This window comes from Hypanus sabinus, chromosome X1 (genome assembly GCF_030144855.1).
Source record: "Hypanus sabinus isolate sHypSab1 chromosome X1, sHypSab1.hap1, whole genome shotgun sequence".
Classification (NCBI taxonomy): Eukaryota; Metazoa; Chordata; class Chondrichthyes; order Myliobatiformes; family Dasyatidae; genus Hypanus; species Hypanus sabinus.
The window spans coordinates 53617402-53644082 of record NC_082738.1 but is presented as its reverse complement, the minus strand read 5'-3'; the positions used below and the strand labels follow the sequence as shown (position 1 = coordinate 53644082).

The 26681-nt window shown below is 37.0% G+C and overlaps 1 protein-coding gene across 4 annotated transcripts in view; it reads right to left on the bottom strand.

The window, feature by feature from the left end:
- The window catches only part of LOC132384943 (glucocorticoid-induced transcript 1 protein-like), a 51205-nt gene that overhangs the window by 5148 nt on the left and 19376 nt on the right, over window positions 1-26681 (bottom strand). The window contains exons 3-7 of one of the 4 annotated variants that reach the window (XM_059956603.1): window positions 19480-19569; window positions 5593-5709; window positions 4468-4611; window positions 2292-2511; window positions 658-778 (exon numbers count right to left, since the gene is read on the bottom strand). In XM_059956603.1, the coding sequence (XP_059812586.1) occupies window positions 658-778; window positions 2292-2511; window positions 4468-4611; window positions 5593-5709; window positions 19480-19569 (692 nt within the window). The remainder of the gene's footprint in view (window positions 1-657; window positions 779-2291; window positions 2512-4467; window positions 4612-5592; window positions 5710-19479; window positions 19570-26681) is intronic. The other 3 variants (XM_059956605.1, XM_059956604.1, XM_059956606.1) reach the window with 3 other exon arrangements.

Sequence of the window (26681 nt, the reverse complement as noted above, 5' to 3'; positions counted from 1 at the left end):
TTAAAAAAGACTGTGGCATTTAAAAAGCATCACAAGAGAGAAAACCCAACACTAGTAGGCCAATTAGCACGTGGCTGTCAATATTGAATAGAAAGCCCTCAGCTTTTCATCTTGGCCTAGATTTCATTCTTTTGCCAACTCCACTTAACTAACATAATGAAGCTCCATCCTAGCTTCACTGTGAAAATTAGGCAAATACTAGTGAGAAAGGAAAGATCAATCAAAATTTTTATGCCTCAAGGTCATGTAGGCTTCAGCCCTTGCATGGCTAGAGTAGCATCATTTGTCAACCTTGTCTGAAACCAGGAGAAAAATGCTTTTAAGAGAGTGACAAAGCTTTATCTATATATAATTAATAGGGAAACAGTCCAGAAATCTACATTTGTTGCTTCATAAAACTAATACAACTAAGGGCTGAAACACCACCAATGGGAAAACAGGAATATGTTATTAGTTATTAATTTGAGAGCAAACTGATTCATAACAGATGTATGCTACAAGCCAAACAGCCACTTGATAGCAATATTGTGGAAAGTTTGAGTACAAGATTGCCTTCAGTTTAGTTGAAACAACAACCAAGTTATTACAACATAAACAAATATCTTTCTATGAAAGAGACAATGCACTGAATTGTTTGGATGCAAATTGTTTACTTACGGAGTTTCTTCAAATGCAGTCACCCTCTCACAACCTTCTGGAGGCTCCCGTTTGAACATGTAGCTGTGGTTTGGTTTGGGAGAGGAAGCATATTTCAGGAGAGGAGAGTTCGTGCCACTATCTATTTGAAAGAAGAGTGGAAAAACTGTGAGCAGTATTACAAACTGGTTATGGAAAACTTATAAATGCACATTTTACATAATTAATAGCTGGCAAGATTCCCTAAAGGTTAACTTGCATATGGCAAGGCAGCCAAATGTGATGTTAGCATTCATTTTGAGAGCACCAGAATATAAAAGCAATATAGTTTGAAGGGGAGGGAGGGAGGAGGAGGAAGAGAAAGAGAAGTCTAGGACCAGGTGGCACAGCCTCAGAATAGAAGGATGTCCATTTAGAACAGAGATGAGGAGGGATGTCTTTAGCGAGAGCTTAGTGAATCTGTGGAATTCATAGCCAGAGGGCTGTGAAGTCCATGTCATTGGATACATTTAAAGTGGAGGCTGATAGGTTCTTGATTAATATTGGCATCAAAGGTTACATAGAAACAGAAAACCTATAGCCCAATACAGACCCTTCAGCCCACAAAGCTATGCCGAACATGTCCTCACCTTAGAAAGATCCCTCTGATCCTCCACACTGCCAAGAGTCTTACCATTAATACTATATTCTGCCATCATATTTGACCTACCAAAATTAACCACTTCACACTTATCTGTGTTGAACTCCAACTGCCACTTCTCAGCCCAGTTTTGCATCCCATCACTGCCCTCCATACTATCCACAAAACCCCCAACCTTTGTGTCATCAGCAAATTTACTGACCCATCCCTCCACTTCCTCATCCAGGTTATTTATAAAAATCATGAATAGGGGTCCCTGAGGCACACCACTGGTCACCGACCTCTAAGCAAAATGCTACAGGGAGAGGCAGAAGAATGGGGTTAGAGGGATAATAAATTAGCTATGATGAAATGGCGGAGCAAACTTAATGGGCCAAATGGCCTAATTCTACTCCAATGTCTTATGGTCTCATTTACCCTTGGTAAAAGTAACATTAAAAACAATTAGGTGCCTATAATGCAAAGAAAGTTTTGGTACCACCACAAAAAAACTTAAGCATTCTGGAAGATTAAAAGTAATCATTCATACTAGGACAAAAATAAAGTGAATTTAATAACAAGGAAAATGTTATAATTCTACAGTGACAATGGAGTCCAATCAGCTTTTTCAGCTCTCAGGAGTCCAATCCCATTCATCTCATTTCTCTGTGCTCCTGCAATTTAATTTTTTTTCATTCATCCCCATCAACTCCCCTCAATTATTTTTGCCATTAACATAAATATGACAAACAGTATTTGACTATAAGCAACCGCCTCATCAGCAAGTCATTGGGAAGGGTCAATGCTCAAAACTATTGCTGGAGTTAAATTCATTCACCAACTTTTTCAAAAGTGGGATGAACACTGTTATAGGACTTAATAATCCAAATTTTCTGGTACATACCATGAAAATTTAAGATGAAGATTTGTTTCAATGATACACAAGTCAGTGGTGGAGGAGAAAGAGGAAAAATTAAGTTGCATCTTACTACAAACTATGCAAACTGGAAAACCTCAAAGTTGTCCAAGACCTTACCTTTATCACGAACAAAAAATGACAAGTCTTCAATAATACAAGCACCTTCTTCTTGGGTTCCATTTGGATATGAAGGAGATGGGGATGGAGATGGATATAGAGAGGGACTACTATAGCCACTGGTCTGTTCAAGAGGTACAGGAGAGAGGTCATTCTGAGAAATGCTGCTATATTGCTGGGAAGGGAAGGGTGCCCTATGCCCATCGGGTGCATCCATAATCTATAAGATAGAAGAAAGAGGATAAGAGAATAATGAGAGTTAGGAAAATCCAAATCACAGAATCATTGTTTCACAGTTAATTGCTGACTAAAAATGTTTTAACAAACTTTAAACGTAAAACACAAGACCAATAGTGCTCATAATACCTTGATGGAAACAAAGCACAATGTACATGGTCTCAGGATAGGCAAATTCCTCTCTACAAGTAAAGCCATCAAAAACAGGCCATTTAGGAATGGTTCACTTGTCCAAAGCTACAAGACCCTCCCAGAAAAAGTACTTCCCTCATCCATCCCTGAAAATCAGTTTGGTAGACAGACACACACCTGAAGATTCCAAAAAACTGCCATGAGAAACTGCAGCAAGGCAGTGATGTATTTGTTGATATAAAGGCTTTACCTGATACCTGGCTTTGAAGTAGATTATCTGAAGGACTACTGGTATCAAAGACAATATTTTCTCCTTAACCATTTCAGAAATGATTTAACTACTCAAACTAATGTATAGCTCTTGTGAAGAGAAAATACCAGCTGCAGGTACTTAAATTTGAAAAAGTTGGGCGCAAAAGAATGCTCTGCTGCACCTATATTAATTTAAAGATTAACTGATCAAATATTAATCTGTAAATATCTAATATCAACCAGTTGAATTTTCATTAAATGCCAATTAATCTTTTTCATAGCTGAAAGCATTCTGGCAGCTCAGTTATTGTTGCAATAGAAACAGTACAAGTTCGTTCATTAGGTGCCTTGTATGACAAGGGCGATCATGGTCTCATGACCATTGTTTTTCCTCAGTAAATTTTCCTACAAAAGCAGTTTGCCATTGCCTTCTTCTGGCAAGTGTCTTTACAAGACGGGTGACCCCTGCCATTATCACTCTTCAGAGTGTGCCTGTCTGGCGTCAGTGATATGCACCAGCTGCTCATACAACCATCCACCCCCTGGCTTCACGTGATACTGATCTTGGGTCTAAGCAGGTGCTACATTTTGCCCAAAGTGACTGGCAGGCTAGTGGAGGAAGGAGCATCTTATACCTTTGGTAAGACATACCTCCGCCCTGTCACCCTTGTAGAAGTTAAAAGTCACAGTAAAATCACTCCATGAAATGAAAATAAGTTACCAACTTGTTCTAGTAGCTGCACAAACTTTGGTGAGAACAAAGAACATTCTGTTTCAGTTTTACTATCTCATCTGAGCAAGATAATATCCTAATGTGTTCACTTAAATTAACAGCTCAAGCTTCCAGAATATTGCAATTTATGACTTGGCCCATGAGAATTTAAAAAGATCACTGACTCAACATGACTCTTGCATCCAACTGCACAAGGTAAAGATGCCCCAGAATAATAGATCTGGAGTACTCACCATCCATGCAGTTCGCTCTTTTTTTTTTAAAAATGATGTAGTGAAACCCAAAACTTTGCATCCCAGCTGAGATTTTAAATAGGCAGGAACCAAGATTAATTAAAATCAGGCAACTCTGTTCACCTGGAGATGTTAAGACTTATTCACGGAGACGTTATCACAGGCAATGATGAATCCTATCGTCCCCACACATCCAATTGTTAAACAATCAAGCGACTTCCCTATCAGTTCCTTAACTTATTCCAAGGACATTTCCACAAACCATCCTGTCTCGTTCCAAATGGGAAAATTTTGTCATTAGAGATCCAGGTCTGGAGGTAGGGATGTTGTATTCCTAGAAAATGGCCTTTAAGTCCATTTTTTTTGTATAGCCTTATTTATGGTACATGTATCCAGAAATAAGTGTTGTTAGTTTACTTCTTCCTCACATAAATTGAGTGATTTTTGTTCTGCACGTAAAGTTTTTGGGTCGTGATTTGTGAATTCTACAAGGACTAATTTCTGAAACCCAAATGGTGACAACATGAGGATCACCTATATGCAAGTTTAAAAAAAAATTTAAGTAATGGTTTATTACAAAAATACATACCCTCAGTAATTCTTTATCTCCAGGCTCTTTTATAAACATCCCTTCAATTTCCTGATTTATTGCTTCCAAGCTGTTCCTAAGTCGTGGAATTAACTTTGTGAAAGCAAGATTGGCTGGCAAAATTGGTACAAACTTGGAAGTTCCCTTTTAAAGATACATCAATGTTATTAAAAAAAGCAATAAAGTTTGACGCAAGGTTTATAGTTTTAAATGCACACAGCAATAAAATGTTTAGTTTTTCTTCAAATATATTCTATACCACCAATCTAAAATCCTTCGACAAATTAAAAATAAAAACCTGTGAAAATTTTTAACTTACAAATTGGCAAATTTGATCTTTTTTACAAAATATTGTCGTACCAGCTTTAAGCTCGTGCCAAATACAAACAATTCCTCCAGATTTTAAATATTCACTCAACCATTGAGATATTCAAAATAATCTGTAATACCATAAAATATTTCAATACATTATTGATAAATATTTTCCCAAATTCAGCTAAATATAACTCAAAATGAAATTCCTACAGTGATACGGAAACATAGTTACTGCAGAGAAAGTATAAAAATGAGGCACATAAGTACACTTCTCCCTTGTGCAGTGCTTGTATTCCCCAACACACCAATGCCCTGACCAAATAAAAAATCTATTTTAGTATTCAAAATACAAAATCTGGCAAACACATTGTTTGCCCTACTTATAGGCCTTTCAAGATCTTAACAAATCAGCATGAACTAAACTCGTCAAACTCAAGGCATAGAGCCACCTAGCATCCATGGAGGTTCACATCAATGTTAGACTAGATTACACTTAAAATGTACTGCCAAGCTAAACCACAATGATAGGAACAAAAACACGACGAAATCTGCAGATGCTGGAAATTCAAGCAACACACACACACACACAAAGTGCTGGTGGAATGCAGTAGGCCAGGCAGCATCTATAGGAAGAAGCACTGTCGACGTTTCGGACCAAGACCCTTCGGTCAGTCCTGACCAAAGGGTCTCGGCCCGAAACATCAACTGTGCTTCTTCCTATAGATGCTGCCTGGCCTGCTGCATTCCACCAGCATTTTTGTGTTGCATGATATGAACAAAGCCCATCCATGACAAGGAATTGCATCTTACTTGCTGTACCAAACCCACGGCAGTATGATCTCCATGTAGAGGTGATTGACGTTCTTTGTCCTTGCTGTGCCGCTTGCTAAGTTTGGTGCGCTGAAGTTGCTGTCTGAGCTTTGCAATCTAGTTAGATGTCAAAGGAAATTATTAGAATCCTTCATTACAAAGGAACACAAAGAAGGGAATTAGGACAGAAGGTCAGCTATAACCTTCTGGGAATAAAACAGCTTCAAGGAATTTAATGATTTAGTGTGTTCATACTGGATTACAAGTACCTTAATATCATCTGAAATTTTTAAAAAATATTTCCAAAGTTCAAGTGATAAAGAGGTAAAGATCTTAAAGGTCATTATTGGCAAAATGCCCCAGGTTTCATGGTTATTTTATCTTGAAGTAATTATATAATTATTGAAACATTTCAGGTTCAAGAATAGTTACTACCCCTCAACCATCAGACTCTTGAATAAAGGGGCTAACTTTATCCTCTTGCCCCATCATTGAAGTGTTCCAACACCAATGATCTCACTTTAAAGGACTATCTCTTATCTCAATTCTCATTATTTATTGCTATTTACAGTGCCTGCAAAAAGTGTTCAACCCCACCCCCCCAGAAGTTTTCATGTTTTATTGTTTTACAACATAGAATCTCACAGTGGATTTAATTTGGCTTTTTTTGACACTGATCAACAGTAAAATACTCTTTTCATTTTGACACAAAACAGATCTCTACAAAGTAATCTAAATTAACTACAAATATAAAACACAAAGTAATTAATTGTACAAATATTCACCCCCTTTAATATGACACACCAAATCATCACTGGTACAGCCAATTGGTTTTAAAAAGTGAATATCCCTTGGAGTACAGCTCAATTATAAAGAAATGGAAAGAATATGGCACAGCTGTAAATCTGCCTAGAGCTCAAAAACTGAGTGACTGTGCAAGAAGGGGATTAATGAGGGAGGCCACCAAGAGATCTGTGACAACTCTGGAGGAGTTACTAACTTCAGTGGCTGAGATGAGAGAGACTGCACATATAACAACTGTTGGCCAGGTGCTTCACCAGTCGCAGCCTCATCGGAGTGAAGCAAAGAAAAAGCCACTGTTGAAAAAACTCACACGAAATCTTGGCTAGAGTTTGCCAGAAGCGTGTGGGAGACTGAATTCAACAGGAAGGTTCTATGGTCTGATGAAATCAAAACTGAGCTTTTTGACCATCAGTCTGAACACTATGCACATCATCAAAACACACCATCCGTACCATGAGGCATGGCAGTAGCTGCAAGGATGCTTCACTGCAGCAGGCCCTGGAAGGTTTGTGAAGGGAGAGGGTAAAATGAATGAAGAAAATCCTGGAGGAAAACCTGATGCAGTCTGCAAGAGCATTACAACTTAGGAAAAGATTTGTTTTCTAGCAAGACAATGACCCCCCACCCCCCCCAAAGCATGAAACCAAAGCTACACAAGAATGGCTTAAAAACAAAGTTAATGTCCTGGAGTGGCCAAGTCAGATTCTAGACCTGAATCCAAATGAAAATTTATGGCTGAAATTGAAAAGGGCTGTTCACTCATGATCCCTGTGCAATCTTGCAGAGCTTGAGCAGTCATACTCACTGTGCCTTACCCCTTCTTCAGCTGCAGGCTCCATTAAATCCTCTGCTCACCAGGAACTGGACCAGAACACAGAGTCACTACTATTTAATTTGAAGCTAGACAAAAATCATAGGTCTCAAACACTACAATTCTCTGTGGTGAGGTCTCAATCGAACGCTCACTGGCATGTCACAGAACTGAATGCCTATTTTGATTGGTGATGAAGCAGTTATGGGTGAATACAAGACAAATTCCCTATATTACAACAGCAACTATATGTCACAACCTTAATCACAGCCTCTGTATAGCAACAGTCTAAATAGTCTGACCATTTTACACAACAATGAACTTTTTAAAATTCTTTATTGTATATTTATGTTTTTCTTGTGAATGTTGTTCCTCTGATGCTATCTGCCTATGGTACTACATCAGGCAAGTTTTTCATCACACCAATGCCTACATGCATTTTTGCAATTGTCAATAAACTTGATCATGACTTTGAAATATACTTCTTCACCTCCAAATAGCTTGTGACTTCTTCACGTTGTAAGAGGCACCATAAAAACACCTGTTCATTCTAATAACAGGCAGTCAAAGTCACAGAACTCTACAGCACAGAAACAGGTCCTTCGGCCCATCCAGTCTGTGCTGAACTATTAATCTGCCTAGTTGCCACAACCTGCACCCAAACCATAGCTCTCCATTCCCCTCCCATCCATGTACCTACAGTGCCTATAAAAAGTATTCACCCCTGATCAACAGAAAAAGACTCTTTTGTGTCAAAGTGAAAACAGATCTCTACAGAGTGATCTAAATTACAAATATAAAACAAAATAATTGATTGCATAAGTACTCATCCCTAATATGAAGCACCAAATCATCACTGGTGCAGCCAATTGGTTTTAGAAGTCACACATTTAGTTAAAAGGAGTTCTATTTTTGGACAACTGTATGCAGTCAAGGTGTTTCAATTGATTGTAGTAAAACTACACCTGTATCTGGAAGGTCCAACTGCTGGTGAGTCAGTATCCTGGCAAAAACTACACCACGAAGACAAAAGAATACTCCAAGCAACTCCTCAAAAAGGTTATTGAAAAGCACAAGTCAGGAGATGGATACAAGAAAATTTCCAAGTCACTCAATGTCCCTTGGAGTACAGATCAGTCAATCATTCAGAAATGGAAAGAATATGGCACAGCTATAAATCTGCCTAGAGCAAGCAGTCCTCAAACTGAGTGACCATGCAAGAGGACTGGTGAGGGTCTCCACCAAGAGACCTATGGTAACTCTGGAGGAGTTACAAGCTTCAGTGGCTGAGGTAGGAAAGACTGTGTGTACTACAACTGTACACAGGTGCCCGGGTGCTTCACCAGTCGCAGCTTCATGGGAAAGTGGCAAAGAGAAAGCCACTGTTGTAAAACAACTCTCACACGAAATTATGGCTAGTTTTCTGGTGGGAGACTCTGAAGTCAGCTGGGAAAAGGTTCTATGGTCCGATGAAACGAAATTTAAGCTATTTGGCCAAACTAAACACAGTTACTGCACATAGTCAAAAAACACCAATCTCTCTTGAAGCATGTGGTGGCTGCATCATGCTGTGGGGATGCTTCACTGTAGCACACCCTGGAAAGTCTGTGAAGGTAGAGGGTAAAATGAATGCAGCAAAATACACAGAAATCCTGGAGGAAAACATAACGCAGTCTGCAAGAGAACTATGACTTGAGAGAAGATTTGTTTTCCAGCAAGACAATGACCACAAGCATAAAGCCAAACCTACACAGGAAGCCTTAAAAATAACAAGGTTAATGCCCTGGAGTTGCTAAGTCAGAGTCCAAATCTCAATCCAATTGAGAACGTGTGGCTGGACTTGAAAAGAGCTGTTCACTCATGATCTTCATGCAATCTGATGGAGCTTGAGCAGTTTTATAAAGAATGGGGAAAAATTGTAGTGTCCAGATGTGTACAAAGCTGATAGAGGCCTATGCATACAGACTCAAGGCTGCAAGGCTGTAATTGCTGCCAAAGGTGCATCTACTAAATACTGGCTAGAACGGGTGAATACGGGGGGGTGGAGTTTCAAGATGGCGACATAGACATCTGCCTTCGGGCGCTCTTCATTTTTTAAACTATAATCACCCTTTAATCAAATCTTTTCGTACTTAGTTACATGGGTTGATACTCACGATTTACTTCTTTTTTAAAATAATACTTGATTTAATGTTTTCAAACTTAAAATGTCTGTATCTAAGAAATCATCTAAAGACCCTCCATCTCTTGAGGCAATCTCCAGTCTTCTGGATACTAAACTGGATACTAAATTTGCAAGTCTGGAAAATAAGCTTACTGTGAAAATGTCTGAGCTTGAAGAAGTCGTTAGATCGTTTGATACCAAGCTTCAATTGCAGGCAGCAGATATTGAATGGCATGAAGAAAAGTTTGCGGCTCTTGATAAGTTAATTTGTGAAAAAATATGTACTATTGAAACTTTGGAGGAGAAGTTACGGTCGACCGTTAAAATAGTGAGCAGAGTAAGTTTAAAATCACCGATCTTGAAAACCGATCTCGCAGACAAAACTTGTGTATTATCGGATTTCCCAAAAATGTTGAGTCTGGTGACTTAACTGAATATTTCTCTAACTTATTGTGGGAAATTTTCGGTGAGGACGCTTTGCGGGTTAAACCTACTATTGATCGTGCTCACAGAGTTTCGAGATTTTCGATCTCGAGAGATAAACCACGAGCTGTGATTATTCGCCTCCATTATCCTCGGGAGAAAGAGCTTTTAATCCGATTAGCTCGTCAGAAAGGTATGATTTCTTACAGAAACAACCACTTTCGAATTGTTGAAGATTATTCATTTGATGTGATGAAGGCGAGAATCGCTTTTAAACCAGTGATGGCAGAGATTCATTCGATTGGACTTAAACAAGCTTTAAGATACCCAGCGAATCTCAGAATTACGTTGAGTGACAACAGTCAGCGTTTCTTTAATACTCCGGAAGAAGCGAAGAAATTCGTCGAAGAATATCGGTCTTCTAGTACAAGTTGAACTATGTGTTATGTTGAAGAATTTTTGGAGAGAAGATGCTATTTCGTTTTGGGCTTTAACTTATGAAACTGTGGTATAACTTTTTATTTTTTTTTGGTCTGTAGACCTGGTCTTTTTTTATTATCATGGTTTATAGAAGCTCTTCTAATTTTACTATAATGTTTTTTTTCTTTCTTAATTCTTTTCTTCTGAACTGGATATATATGTTAATACTCTGTAATAATGATTTATTTTTTAAGATGTCGTTTCTTCTTCCCATAAGACTTAGCTTTCCGTAAGCATTTATTTGCTTGTACTTGAAAATGGGACGAATGTTTGGACCTTTTTTATATATATAGTAGTGATTTTTGAATCCTTTTTTTTGATCCTTTTTTGATGATCTTTTTTTAATTCTATTTTGATGACCTTTTTTAATAGATTGGTGAATTTACATTTATATTTTGTAATATGGTTTTTTCAAAATGTCATTTCTTCTTCCCATAAGTCTGTTTTTGAAACGTCATTTTCTTGTATCTGAATATGGAATCTTTTCTTAAAGGTATATTACACTATTTTAAACTTTAATGTTTATCCTTTTTTTGCTTTGTTATATTATTTTTTTCATTTTGATTGATATATTATTTCTTTTTACAACCCTGTATTTATATCTGGGTGTTAGATAGTCTTTTTTCTTTCTTTTCATGGAGTTGCCATCTTGAAATGGGGGTAATATTAGTATTAGTTTGTGCGCCTGCCTTTCGTGGGGTTGGGGGAGGGGGTAGGGATCTTTTTTCACGCTTTTGCTTTTTATTTTTTTGCTTTTAGTTTATGGGCCAACTTTAGATTATTAATATTGTTGAAGTGTCATGTTCTCCAGTTGCTCCTGAATCATTTTTCCTTCTTCCTGAATTATGGGTTATGTAATTTTTTAACCTTTTATGATATATACAATTAGTATTGGCATGATGGGTAAGTCTATTAATTTTATCTCTTGGAATACTAATGGTTTAAACCACCCGATTAAACGTAAAAAAATATTTAAAGTATTCCATAGACTAAATGCTAATATAATTTTTGTACAGGAGACCCATATTAGGAGGGAGGATAATCAACACTTTTTTAGGTTCTGGAAGGATCAACAATTTCACTCGAATTGTACCACCAAAATTAGGGGTGTGTCTATTTTTATAGACCCCTCAATTTCGTTTACGCATCATGAAATTATTTCTGATCCACAGGGCAGATTTTTGTTGATAACTGGCTCACTTTTCAATCGAAAAGTGGCTCTAGTTAATATTTATGCTCCAAACTTTGACTGCCCTGAATTTTTTAAACAGTTATTTACTTTCCTCCCTAATCTAAATGAATATATGCTGATAATGGGTGGAGATTTCAACTGTTGTCTGAATCCTTCGATGGATAGATCTAAACCTATTCGAATTCTTCCGAATAGATCAGCCTTACTTATTAATTCCTTTATGGTTGATTCGGGAATTACTGAAATATGGCGGTTTTTGAACCCTAAAGATAAAGAATTTTCGTTTTTCTCACATGTTTATCACAGTTATTCTAGAATTGATTATTTCCTTATTGATCATCATTTATTAACAGATGTTACTGATTATAAATATGACTCTATTGCCATTTCGGATCATGCACTTTTGAAGTTATCTGTCAAGATTTTGGACTCTTTCAATAATATTAGATCTTGGAGACTTAACGCTACTTTGTTTCAAGATCCAGAATTTATCACCTTCATAAAACAGCAAATTGACTTGTTTTTTTCAACGAACTATACCGAAGAGATTGACAGAAGAATACTTTGGGACTCATTTAAGACTTTTATCCGTGGACAAATTATCTCATACTCTGTCGGTAAAAGAAAACAAAGATATTTAGATATTGCTTTATTAGTGGATAAAATTAAAGAAATTGATAAGATTTATTCCGTGACTCCTACCAAAGAACTCTATAAGAAGAGAGTTGAGCTTCAAATGGAACATAGTTTACTATTATCTTCTTCAATTGAGAATCAATTAATTAAGACTAGGGCTCAATTTTATATTCATAGTGATCGAATTGGTAAATTGTTAGCTAACCAATTAAAAGCTATTTCAACTAAGCGACAAATTATTAAAATTCGTAAACAAGACGGTAATCTGACTACTGATCATAAAGAAATTAATAATACTTTCCAAGATTTTTATAAATCTTTATATCAATCAGAATTTGATGGCGATCTATCCATGATGGATAATTTTTTTTAACAATTTGAATATTCCCAAACTGACAGATGAAGATTGGAGCTTGTTCGATGCTCCTACTTCTATGGCTGAAATAGGAGAGGCCATCTCATCAATGAACTCAGGGAAAGCTCCTGGTCCTGATGGTTATATTATAGAATTCTTCAAAACTTTTTCTTCTTTGCTTTCCCCTTGGTTATGTGAAATCTTTAATGATGCATTTACTAAGAAGAGACTACCCCAGTCTTTATGAAGCTACTATCTCTCTAATTCTTAAAAAAGATAAGGATCCTACTCTATGTGCATCTTATCGCCCTATATCACTATTAAATGTAGACTCTAAGTTTCTTACAAAAATTTTAGCTATTAGGTTAGAAAAGTTATTTCAGAAATTATTTCAGAAGACCAAACTGGTTTTATTAGGAACCGGTATTCCTTTTTTAATGTTAGAAAATTGATTAATATAATTTATACTTCTTCACCCACAACCCCAGAATGTGTTATTTCATTAGATGCTGAAAAAGCTTTTGATAGAGTTGAATGGACATACTTATTTAATGCCTTGAGAAATTTTAATTTTAGTCCTAATTTTATATCATGGATTAAATTAATTTATTATAAACCTGTTGCTTCTGTTCTTACAAATAATTACAGATCCCCTTTTTTTCAATTATCTCATGGTACGAGACAAGGTTGTCCATTAAGTCCTTTATTATTTAATATTGCATTAGAACCTTTAGCCATTGCTATTCGTGAAACCCCTAATATTTTTGGTATTACCCGTAATGAGAAGTTATACAAGTTATCACTTTATGCTAATGACTTGTTGTTATATATTTCCGATCCTGACAGGTCTATTCCCGCTATTTTATCCTTATTGACTCAATTTGGTAGTTTTTCTGGTTATAAACTAAACTTGGAAAAGAGCAAATTATTCCCTTTAAATGCACAAACTTTATTGAATGACAGGATACCATTTAAAGTTGTTACTGATAACTTTATTTATTTAGGTATAAAAATTACCAAGTAATATAAAGATTTATTCAGATTGAATTTTTTACCTATGCTTCATCAGATTCAACAACTTACCACAAGATGGTCTCCTTTCTCTTTATCATTAGTTGGCCGGATTAATGCTATTAAAATGATGATTTTACCGAAATTTTTATATTTATTTCAAGCCTTACCAATTTTTATTCCTAAATCTTTTTTTGATAACATTGATTCTAAAATTTCCTCATTTGTGTGGCAAAGTAAAAACCCCAGGTTAAGTAAAAAGCAGTTACAAAAATCTAAAAAAAGATGGTGGTTTAGCTTTACCTAACTTTAGATTTTACTATTGGGCGAATAATATTCGTAACTTAATATATTGGAAATTAGATTTGGATTCACCATTGTGCCCACAGTGGGTAAATTTAGAATGCAATGATGCACAAGGATATTCTCTATTCTCTGTTCTTGGTTCTTCTCTTCCTACTGATTTAGTTAAATTCAATAAACAGTTAACCAATCCTATTGTCAAGCACACATTACGAATTTGGTTTCAATTTCTTAAGTTTTTTTACTCTGAAAAACTTTGTTCTAGATAGCCCTATCTTACTTAGCTTCTTTTTTAAACCTTCTTTGACAGATCAAGCTTTTAGCATATGGAAAAGGAAAGGTATAATATGTTTTCGAGATCTTTTTTTTGAAGGTAGTTTGATGTCTTTCGACCAACTTTCCAACAAATTTAAGTTACCTAAATCTAATTTTTTTAAGATACTTACAAATCAGAAATTTTTTACATAAAGTTCTACCATCCTTCCCTAATTCAACTTTGATAGACTTTTCAGATATGATTTTTACCTTGAATCCTTGTCAGAAGGGATTAGTGGCTTTTATTTATAATATGATTATGAAAATACAACCAGAAATATCAGGTAGAATTAAACAAGAATGGGAAAAAGAACTTCAATACAATATATCAACAGAAAAATGGGAAAAAAATTTACAAATGGTTAATTCTTCTTCTATATGTGCTAAACATGCTTTAATACAATTTAAGGTTGTACATAGAACCCATATGTCTAAAGATAAACTTGCTCGATTCTATTCTCATATTAACCCTCAATGTGACAGATGTCATTTAGATGTGGCTTCATTGACCCACATGTTTTGGTCATGTCCCACTTTACATGACTATTGGAAGGACATATTTGCTATTATTTCCTCAATTTGGAATATTGATTTACAACCTCATTTTATTACTGCAATTTTTGGTATACTAAATGAGGATGGTAACCGGTTTTCCCCTTCAATTAGACGAATGATCGCCTTTGCAACATTAATGGCCAGAAGGTCTATATTACAAAATTGGAAAGTAAACCCTCCTACCACGTTTCAGTGGTTCTCTCAAACTATTTCTTGTCTGAGCTTAGAAAAAATTAGAAGTACTATTTTCGATTCATCAGTTAAATTTGAAGAAACTTGGGGACCATTCATTCGACATTTTCATATGAACTAATTTGATCTCTTCCAGACCTTTTCTCTTTTTATTCTTGTTCTGGTATGGAGTTCCGGAGTTTTTGACACTATCATATAAACTGTTATTATTGCCCATGTTAGTTTAGTTTAGGTTATTTTTTTTTAATATATATTTTTTTTCTTGCATTTTTTACATTTTTTTTTCTTTTGATGATTATTCTTGTTTTTTTTCATGTATAATTAATATAGGTTACATTGATTAATGTACTATTTTTCTTTTGCTGATAGTTAAATTAGTAATAGAATAACAATCTTATTAAAATAAGTCTAATGTACCTATAACCTATTCAATTTCACAATGTTTTTTTTATATATGAAATTCAATAAAAAGATTGAAAAAGAAAAAAAGAACGGGTGAATACTTATGCAATTATTTTCTGTTTTATATTTGTAATTAATTTAGATCACTAGGTATAGATCGGTTTTCACTTTGACACGAAAGTCTTTTTCTGTTGATCAGTGTCAAAAAAAAGTCAAATTTAATCCACTGTGATTCAATGTTGTAAAACAATAAAACTTCCAGGGGGTGAATACTATCTATAGGCACTATTTCTATTCATAGTTTGTGTCTGCAACACTCTGGTTGATATTTCATTCATCCTGTTAGTTACTATTCTATAGATTTGAGTATGCCCACAAGAAAATGAATCTCAGGGTTGTATGTGGTGACATATGTACTTTGATAATAAAATTTACTTTGAACTTTAACAGAATTTTTCAGTTAAAGTAAAATCCATGTAAAATTAGCAAGTTATTAAAAAACATGCTGTACTTTGTTAATCCCCTTTATATTTGATATTTAGTTTAAACTGTTTCCATCTAACACTAATGACAAATGCTCCTGCTTTGAAAGTTTTGCTCATATGCAGAGGTACTTTATAAAAGGTATGGCAAACAGCAACTTAAAGGTGAATGAGGCACATTCCAAATCGATATTAAAAAAATCTAATGGAATAAATCCCATTAATATTAGAGGATGGGCTATAAAGGGCAGTGAAAGTGTAGAATTGGGAATATTTTTGCAACGAGCCAGCTTTAAATCTTAACATGAATGTCCTTTCTCAAAGGCCCTAGGGAATGCCACTCGATCTTCTTTCCACTTCAACTTTGAAATTACAATTCCAGGCAGTAGAGCGACACAGCATAGGTTTAGACTTCACTAAGAGCCTATTTCCATAGACCACAATAGTTTGCTTATGCTCATGACAATCCGTAATGAAAGACCACAAATAGTTTTCAGTAATTGAAGCCAGAAATTAAAATCAGCGGCATTTAGCTGCATTCATATACAGATTCCTGTATATCGTACTTCAAAAGAATTCAGGATGTACTAAAGTACACTGAAGCCAATGATGTACTCATGAAATAGTTGCTGTAAGAGTGTGATTAAAAGACTCTCAACCTCACATTCTCACAACCAACATTAAGTGTCTACATAATGTTTTAATGATTTCTATTAAGGGTTCAATTGATAAATTATACCATGGAATTCCCCAACTCGTTTCCAAGTTGGGGATTTCATAATTCCACTCAAGAAGACAAACATGTTTCAGATGGGGTTGGTATTCAACTGTGGGTAATGGCTCCATACTGCATTCAAACATCAGCTTCAGTTATCGGCCTATGTTTCTAAACTGAACCTTAATCCCACAATAATATGACTCAAAAGCCAGAGTGGCATCACAAAGCCAAGGCTCTGATTTTGATTTTTGTACAAGTACAAACTTGCCATCTGCAACTGGAAGGAATTTGAATTTTATACTCAAGTAATGGTACAAGCATTTGATCATTCTGCCTTGTTAGGAGCCCAATACCCATAATAGATGTGGGAGGATTCGACAAAACCTGGATCATCACAAAAATATTTAGCGCACAAACTAGAATGCAGGCAAGGATTCTTTTGGCTTTTTAAAATCATCCTAAAAATTGCTTTGCCATATTTTCTAGTCCATTTCCTTTCAAAAAAAATGTTGACCACCTTCATATTCTAAATGCGCATTAGACAATTCCCAAATGGTGCATCTTTCCTCCACAACTTGATTTCAAAAGATAAATGGTGCCAGCTTTAATGCTCTCTCAACATTGCTAATTCCTACCATACTTGGATAAAAGGAGGGTGAAGGGGTGCTGGTTTATCCAAAGCATTATAATATTGCAGATACCAGTTCAATTGGTGCAACTCAAGGATGTGTGGTTAGCCCACTGCTCTACTCTTTCTAAACTCACGACTGTGTGGCCAGGCACAGCTCAAATGCCATCTACAAATTTGCTGATGTCAACTGTGTCGGTATAATTTCAGTTGGTGAGAAGAAAGCGTACAGGAACAAAATAAATTATCTGGTTGAGTGGTGTTGCAGCAGTAACAACCTTGCCCTCAATGTCAGCAAAACCAAAGAATTGATGGTGGACTTCAGAAAGGGTAAGAGAAGAGAACATACACCAGAGGTTCAGCAGTAGAAAGAGTGAACAATTTCAAGTTCCTGGGTGTCAACATCTGAGGATATATCCTGGACTCAACATATCGATGCAACTATAAAGGCGGCACAACAGTTTGAAGAGATTCAGCACGTCACCAAAGACACTTGCAATTGTCTACAGATGTACCATGGACAGCATGAAACTGTCCGACAAGGACAGAGCTATTGCACAGGAGCAAAATAAGCTGCAGAAAATTGCAAATTCAGTCAGCTCCATCATGGACACTAGCTTCTTCAGCATGCAAGAATAATCCTCAAGGAACAATGCCTCAATAAGGCAGCATCCATCATTAAGGACCCTCATCACCCAGGATATGTCCGCTTCTCATTGCTACCATCAGGTAGGTGGTACAAGAGCCTGAAGGCACACTCAGTGATTCAGGAATAGCTTCTTCCGCTCTGCCATCAGATTTCTGAATGGACATTGAACCTATGAACACTACCTTACTATTTTCTCTTTTTGCACTACAGGCAGTCCCCAGGCTACGTACGAGTTCCATTCCTGAGTCAGTCTTTAAGTCGGATTTGTACGTAAGTCGGAACAAGTACATACGGTATTATTTAGCGTCAGTTAGTCAAACATTTGTCTTAGTATATAGTATATATTTTACCTTTCTATGTACATAAAACACTTAAGAAACGTATGTATTTCATTAATTCAACCACTGCATTGCTTAGTAATAATTGTAGCTTTCATCGGGGCAGGGCCTTTCACATGCTCCATTATTCTCACTTTATCCGTTATCCTTTAAAATTGTTCTGATCGTTGACCAACTTAGCCTAACGCTTTTCCAATGACCGATGGCGTTTCACCTCTTTCCAAACGCTTTATTATTTCCACTTTATTTTCAATCGCGATTGCTTCCCGGCACTGGAACAGAAACACCGTGGGTGGCGGGTCCCAACCTGCGCCGGCTCCCAAGGTCCGCTGGATTCTAAGGACCACCACACTGAATTCCCCGGGTCCTAAACTCCACCGCAATGAGACAGGTTAAATGGAACAAGTGGGGGCCGTGCTGGGTTTGGGTATTTGATCCTCCAAAATATTCAATGTGGGAATTTAAACTGGAGGTGGCAGTGTTTTTTTTTTATGAGGTCGAGTTGCAAGCTCGACATCAACCCAGCACAGATGGTACGGGAGTCACTGGATCGACATCAACCCAACATGGAAGCAGTCTGTCACTAAATCGAACTCGGGAACCTCCGTTCTCTAGCCTGCTGCTGATCTGACTGCACCACCAGCCGACTGGAACGGGGGTGGGTTCAGGGTGAATCTTACTAAGAAAAATTTAAGCCAAATACAAAGTTAAACACTCACAGTGTCAATGGCAATGACTTAAAATGGCAGACGGCATCACAATCCGACTTAAAATGGCGGACAGTGTTCTCCTTCCTCGGTTCGTAAGTACGAGTTGTCCGTAAGTCGGACGTTCGTAACTCAGGGACTACCTGTACTTATTTAATATTACAGTATATACACAATTTACAGTGATGTATTGCAATGTACTGCAGCCACATTACAAATTTCATGACATATCCTGTTCATTTCACACAATCATACAGAACAGCTAACTACTAGATGACATTAAGCTAGCTCTGAAAAAACTAATAGCTCATTCTGCTGCTATTTCTACAAAGCTTTACAAGTTTCCCCATTTTCACCATCTATTCATTTTCCTTATAAAATATGAATAAATTAGTTTCCACACTGGTTTTAAAAATGTGCCTCAATCTTTATCTTCCGATTACTTAACCTCCCAAAAGAATTTCACCTCCTTTACTCATTTCACAAACCTCTGACACCCATATGGAAACTCCACTTCAGACTATGTGCAAAGGAGAGCCCACTAGTTTCTCCACAAAGCTCAAATTTCTTTGACTTGGCATAATCTTTTATCTGTGATTTGCTCTGCAATTTCTCGCAGGCCGCCTGTCTCAAATTAAGTTAGGTACTGTACAACACATAGGTGGATAAAGGCATTTAACCAGGATTCCACAGTATATTATTTGCTTTAGCATATGCATTACCTCTTTCAGCTGATCTGCACTACCCCATGATGCAGAACGTTTGTGAGAGTTCTTCCTTTTCAGTCCTATCTCATGCCAAGTACTAGGAGTCTGTAAACACAAAGTAGCCCTTATTTAAAACAAAAGTATTACTTTTTTTTTGCAAAACATCACCATAACCAGCATTTAAAGACAGAGCTGGATTCAGTTCTATGAAGCAAAAAAAATTATGTATAGTATTTGTTGCAGAAGCAACAATATACATGCAACACTATTATTTTGATCTTGAGAGGGGAAATGGCATCAGTATTAAACTAAATTTTGTGAACTTCTGCATTAACTTTTAATAGCAATTTCTAACTTTCCACCCCCTAATAACCTGGAGATTAGTGATAAATGAACAGGAAATAAACTAGAAAGTTGGTTTGTCCAATTGAGAGTATGCAAAAGATTAAAAATTAACATTTTTGCAAGCACAGCTTGTATCTTGGATAAATGTTGAATTTCTAAATGACGGCTACATTTTGTGGTAGCTAGAACAGAGGCAGTCTCTATAATTATCGAATTGCAATCTACTAGGTGATCAGAGATTGTTACAGGTCACATTTACTGACATCTCAGATCCCCAACATAATTCTTAATTGTTGAAGATTTTAGCATGAAAATCTATGGCAAGCCTGGCAAAGGCAAGTGTAATAACAGATGGGCACTATTCATTTAGCTGCAAATAGGTATTTTTGATTGAACAAAATAAGAATATTTTACTGTACTTTTACATTAATTCATGCTGCGAAGGGCTTCTTAGCAAGAGATGAAGCAATACGAGGTCCTGCAAATACTGTATGCAGGGGACGAAATTAGTATCCAAGCAGAAGCGCAAAATCCAAGGCCAGAAGCAGCTCAGCTTTACGTGCTTAACCTAGTGGAATGAACAATCAATTCAATTTTTCCTTTATAGAAAATTAATTTTACCATAGGCTCTCATAACCATTAAAGATTGTAGATTTTGTCTGCAAATATGGACAATGAAATCTAGAAAGGCTTCACTGTTTTAAGAGAAAGGACTGCAATATTAGTTATGATTCTGCAGTAACTTTGGACTTGCTTTCAGTTTCCTGTCATTTTGTGCACTTTGTAATAAGATTGGTATGAAGCAGGAAAAACTGACAGAACTAAAGCAAGGATTGTGGGTTGTAGCATTTAAGAGTTATATAGTACACATTAGATGAGAAAACCCTTTAAATTTGCATTTCTGGCGATTCCATGTTCATCAAAACATAACCTAAAATGAAAAAATTGCATTTGCTGCAGTTTATTATGACAGACTGCCAGAGAGAACAGGAGGCTGAAATTAATTAAAAATGAATTTGAATAATAATGAACTACAGAATGCCAAGTATTTTTGCTGGAATGTTTAATTCATTTAATTATACAAAAAAATTTTGAATGAACATTTAAATAAGTCTCCAAAAGAACTCCTTGAACGATGCACGTAGTATGTCTAGTTCAGAGTTTGAACCTGGAGGGTAATTCTGTGTTTGACCACTGCAGAGATCAATCAAAATTACCAGGAAAATGGAATTCAGCAATAGCTGATCCACATGAAGATCATGAGAGGCCAGTACTGCAAACATTTTGGTACTGACCTCCAAGGCGAAATACAAATGCTTGACACAATCATTGTTAGCTCAAAAAATCTGTTTTCATATAATTACAATTCCATTTAAATGTACTGTATAGTCAATTTCAGGTAATTTATTAAGTTTGAAAAATACTATTAGTATTGGACTGCATTACCTTGTCCAAGGTGGATTCACTCACCCAAGTTTTGTAGTAGAATCCTGACGCTTCAACGAGAAGGCAGCATTGTTAGCCTACATTTCTTTACAGCTTGTGTGCACACTAGGCTCTACATATTTTCACACCTTACAAATTTATATAACATTCAGTCATTAGTTCAACGTCTCTTTGATATCTCATCAATGTGGTAGAATGTTCAAAATTATCAACAAACCACCTTTTCCCCTTGAAAAGTAGGGTCGATTATGTTCACATTTATTTTGAACATTTGCTCAGAAATGTTAGTTAAACTTGAACATTCCATAATGGAGTCATGGAAAATTTCTAAAGAGAAAGGTAAAGGAAGGATGTACACAGGCCACAAAATATCCTCAATAGCACAGATAACTGTTTTAGGTTCAAAATAGATAGCATACACCCTCAAGTGTGGCAAATACTGTATTATATTGAGATTAAAACTAAGACTGTGTTATAAATGGCAGCTTTGAAAAGTGAAGTCAAAGTCAGAATAGCAGTCAATTCCTGTGCAAAATACTTTACAGATACCCAAATATTTAAACTGGAAAAAAGTGAAGTTTAGTCATTTTAGCTCTGCCACCTTTGATTTTCAATACATCAAAGCACAAGGCCTTGTTTCTTAAATTAGTAGCTCAAAGTTATAGCTTTTGTTTCTACTCCGAATCAGATCCAGGACAACAGAAACCACTTGAGCAAAGTCACTATCAAAAATAGTCCATCGCACACAGGAGAAAAAAAGGTTCATCAGGACCTACCACCAGATTATCTACAACTGACATCAGAAAACGCACAAAACCTTTAGCCAGAAGAAGATGGTACCAGTGAACACTATCAAAGGCGATATTCTCAAGAGGGTTATATTTCTAGCTGCTCTTTTTAATTACTACTTTTGGGCTATTTTTGAATCAGGGCGGTCTGCAGATAACGAACACTGAGCTGAACTGAACTATGCCCAAGGAAGGCGAGAAGGGAAAAGGGAAGAAATGCTTGGATCTCTGAGCACAGTCAAACCAACTTTGTTCCTCCAGTGTCCCCACTGCAGAAAATGGGCAGTGTTTGGAAGCATTTTCTCATGAAATGCATAATGACTCATGCATTACTGAAATGAAGTCATATGCCAAATTGACAGAAGCCTGACATGCTCATTATATTTAGGCCCTCAAAAGTTGCATCTATAGGCTGGGCATCCCCAAGCTAACTACCAAGTATCCCATTCCAGCTCTATTGTGATACCGATCTAGGTTTCCTCTTGAATTATTTGCCTCAAATCCTTGTGATAGGAAATTCCACATTTGTTAAAGGAAGGTTTCTACAAAATTATCCAAAGAATTTTGACAGGTGTCATACTTTTATAGCTTCCAAGTCTGGTCTCCTTCTCCAAGTAGAAACGTTTCCCACACATCCAAAGCAGAGAACAACTTAGATAGTATAAAGGATTATCAAGCTCCTTTTCACATTATGTCACATTCAGTTCAGATTCCTCCCAATAGAAGAAACATCTGCTCACTGACAATCAACACTGGCACACTCAAAGATGCATGCTTAGCCTACTGCTTTACTCTCTACACCCATGACTGTGACTAGGCAGAGTACAAATGCCATCTATAAATTTGCCAATGACACAACTATTGTTGGCAGAATCTCAGATGGTGAAGAGGTGGCATACAGGAGCGAGACTGGTTAAGTGGCGTCACAGCAACAATCTTGCACTCAACACCAGTTGTTGTTCCTTTCCACATCTTGTGGTGCATCAGACAGCAACTTTTAGCAATTTTAGCGGCAAAGTCCCCAATAGGGATTGAAAGCATTCAAGGAGCTGGTCAGATTCAAACCCAGGACCACTCACTGAAGTCCAGTGCGGATACCTCTACATCACTGACCGGCTACTCAACGTCAGTGAGACCAAGGAATTGATTGCAGACTTCAGAAGAGGGAAGTTGAGGGAATACACACCAGTCATCAATGAGTGATGAGCAGTGGAAAGGGTGAGCAGTTTCAAGATCTGAGGAGTCAATATCTGAGGATCTATTCTGGGCTCACCATACTGATGCAATTACAAACACCAAACAGTAGCTATATTTCATTGGAGTTCACAGAGACTTGGCATGTCACCAAAGACACTTGAAAAATTTTACAGATGTACAGTGGAGAGCATCCTAACTGACTGCATCACCATCTGGTATGGAGAGGTCACTGCACAGGATCAGCAAAAAGCTGCAGAAAGTTTCCAACTCAGCTAGCTCCATCATGGAAACTAGCCTCACTAGCATTGAGGACACCTTCAAAGGGAGATGCCTCAAAAAGGCATCATCCATCATTCAGGACTTCAATCACCCAGGATATGCCCCCTTTTCATTATTACCATCGAGGAGTTGCCACAGGAGCCCGAAGATACACATTCAATGTGTCAGGAACAGCTTCTCCTTTGCCATTATATTTCTGAATGGATAATGAAACCCATGTACATTACCCCATTTTTCCTTTTTTTCTGCACTTTTTTTAATGCACACATTGCTTTAGTTGTTATTTTCATGCATTGCAATATACTGCTGCCGCAAATCAGCAAATTTTGCGACATATACCAGTGATATTAAACCCGATTCTGAAAACTATTATCTAGAGATTTTAGAAAACTAAAATCTAGAGATTTTCTTTTTGCAACTTTCAGTGCCAATTTTAATTGTTTGCTGTATTCCAAGAGAAGCTTAACATAAAAGAACCTTGGCTAGAATGCAAGTACTTTTTTTAAATTAAAATTCTAATTAATCTCTTATTTATGGTTTTGTATCTGTACTCACACAATCTTTTCTTACCAAACCTCATTTAAACACTTTCCATGGAGTGTAACCAGAACATAACACCTCCAATCGAAATCAATTTCCACACAAATACAGCTGTGTCAAATGCAATCTCAAGTAAATGAAATGTTGGGGACTTCATCCATTCCAGCTCAACTCAAACTACACATTGCTTTGTTTCTATCACAAGAAGCCTTATACTTGAAGCCTGGCAACATATGCTCAAGAATGTGTAATATTCCCATCTTCATTTGCACATCATAGGAGATTGGTGAGTAAAATCAGAGCTCATGGCATTGGGGGCAGGGTTTCAACATGGATAGAAAACTGGTTGGCAGATAGAAAGCAAAGGGTAGCAGTGAATGGGTGTTTCTCAGACTGGCTGGAGGTGACTAGTGGGGTACCACAGGGCTCTGTATTGGGACCACAGCTCTTTACGATTTATGTCAATGATTTAGATGAGGGCATTGAAAACTATATCAGCAAGTTTGCTGACGATACTAAACTGGGTGGCAGTGTGACATGCGAAGAGGACGTTAGGAGAATACAGGGAGACTTGGATAGGCTGAGTGGGCAGATACTTGGCAGATGTCATTCAATGTGAATAAATGTGAAGTTATCCACTTTGGAAGCAGGAACAAGAGGGCAGAGTATTGTCTGAAGGGTGTCGAGTTAGGTAAGGGAGAAATGCAAAGTGACCTAGGAGTCCTAGTTCACCAGTCAATGAAGGTGAATGAGCAAGTGCAACAGGCAGTGAAGAAAGCTAATGGAATGTTGGCCTTTGTTACAAGGGGAATTGAATACAAGAGCAAGGATGTTCTTTTGCATTTGTACAGGGCCCTGGTGAGACCACACCTGGAATATTGTGTACAGTTTTGGTCTCCAGGTTTAAGGAAGGACATTCTGGCAATTGAGGAAGTGCAGCGTAGATTCACTAGGTTGATTCCTGGGATGGCAGGGCTGTCTTACGCAGAGAGATTGGAGAGATTGGGCTTGTACACACCAGAATTGAGGAGATTGAGAGGGGATCTGATTGAAACGTTTAAGATAATTAAAGGATTTGATAGGATTGAGGCAGGAAATATGTTCCAGATGTTGGGAGAGTCCAGTACCAGAGGGCATGGATTGAGAATAAGAGGTCAGTTATTTAAAACAGAGTTGAGGAAGAGCTTCTTCTCCCAGAGAGTTGTGGAGGTGTGGAATGCACTGCCTCGGAAGATGGTGGAGGCCAATTCTCTGGATGCTTTCAAGAAGGAGCTGGATAGATATCTGATGGATAGGGGAATCAAGGGATATGGGGACAAGGCAGGGACTGGGTATTGATAGTGAATGATCAGCCATGATCTCAGAATGGCGGTGCAGACTCGAGGGGCCGAATGGTCTACTTCTGCACCTATTGTCTATTAAAAATTTGAACACTTTGAACAAAACATTTCAGACAAACCAAGGCAAACAACCAGGATTTACAGACCTAACAGATCTAACCTAACTAGTCAATTGTAGGTCGATGATTTTCCAGAGTGAAAAAATTCAGTCCTTTTGGCACAACTGAAATGATCTCAAAGGCCATATACCCAGCAAATGTTACCATCTTTCTAAAACTACAAGCTTGCGATTATTGTGCTTCAACAGTTGAAAAATGTTTTGAGTTCTACCCTTCTGAGTATTAAGCATTGGGATTGAAACTTTATTGCAATTTGCTTTTTAACTTTAACCACATATTATGCCTACAATAGCACAGAAGTTGGACATCTTACAAATGAGTGAGTCATTGCCTGACACCCCAAAGTCATTCTAGTCCACATGGCGGAGATCATGTGATAGAATATTCTTCATATTCCTGAACAAATACAGCTCAAATACAAAAACAAATTAAGAACTCGAAAAGCAGCTTCCTGCACTATCAGTAGATATAAACATTTACTCCCTCCACCACTGGTGCAGAAGCTGTAGTATGCCATCGACAAAAAGTACTGCAGTTATGTGACAAGGCAACTACAACCCCTCACATGCAGAAATATTTACAGCCATTTGGCTGCCCTTGTACATCATACCACTTATGGAACAAAAATTACAGAACATCTGACAAGTTTTTTTGGTTGAAAGCAGGGGCTCCCAATCCCTTTTTTCTTGAAGGCCATGGTCTCCATTAATCGAGGTGTCCGTGAAGCCCAGGTTGGGAACTCCTGGGCTAAAAAGAAACCGTTTAATTACTTTACTTTCCCACTATTACCAATTTAGGGTCTGGGAATATTTTAAAGCAATCACTATTTATGAGGAAGTGGAAAAAACTGTCAAATGCAGAACTATTATACCTAATTTTTCTATTAATGTGAAAACAGAAACATCTTTATTGCAATATTGCATTTCATAATTTTTCATTATTTCAGAACTGCCTACAAGAGCAAAAAGTACACAAACCACAGAAAAGTCCCAACTTTGAAGGATGTGGGCAGTAAGTAGAGCTTGCCTATATTTAAAAAAAAGAAAAAAAAATCGACATTGGTTAAATAGGCCATTTAACAGTCACCTCTTGATGTGCCCTGATAATGCATAGTAACACAAGTCAGCACAAAAGCTAATTTTGTATTATTTTGCAATGCGACC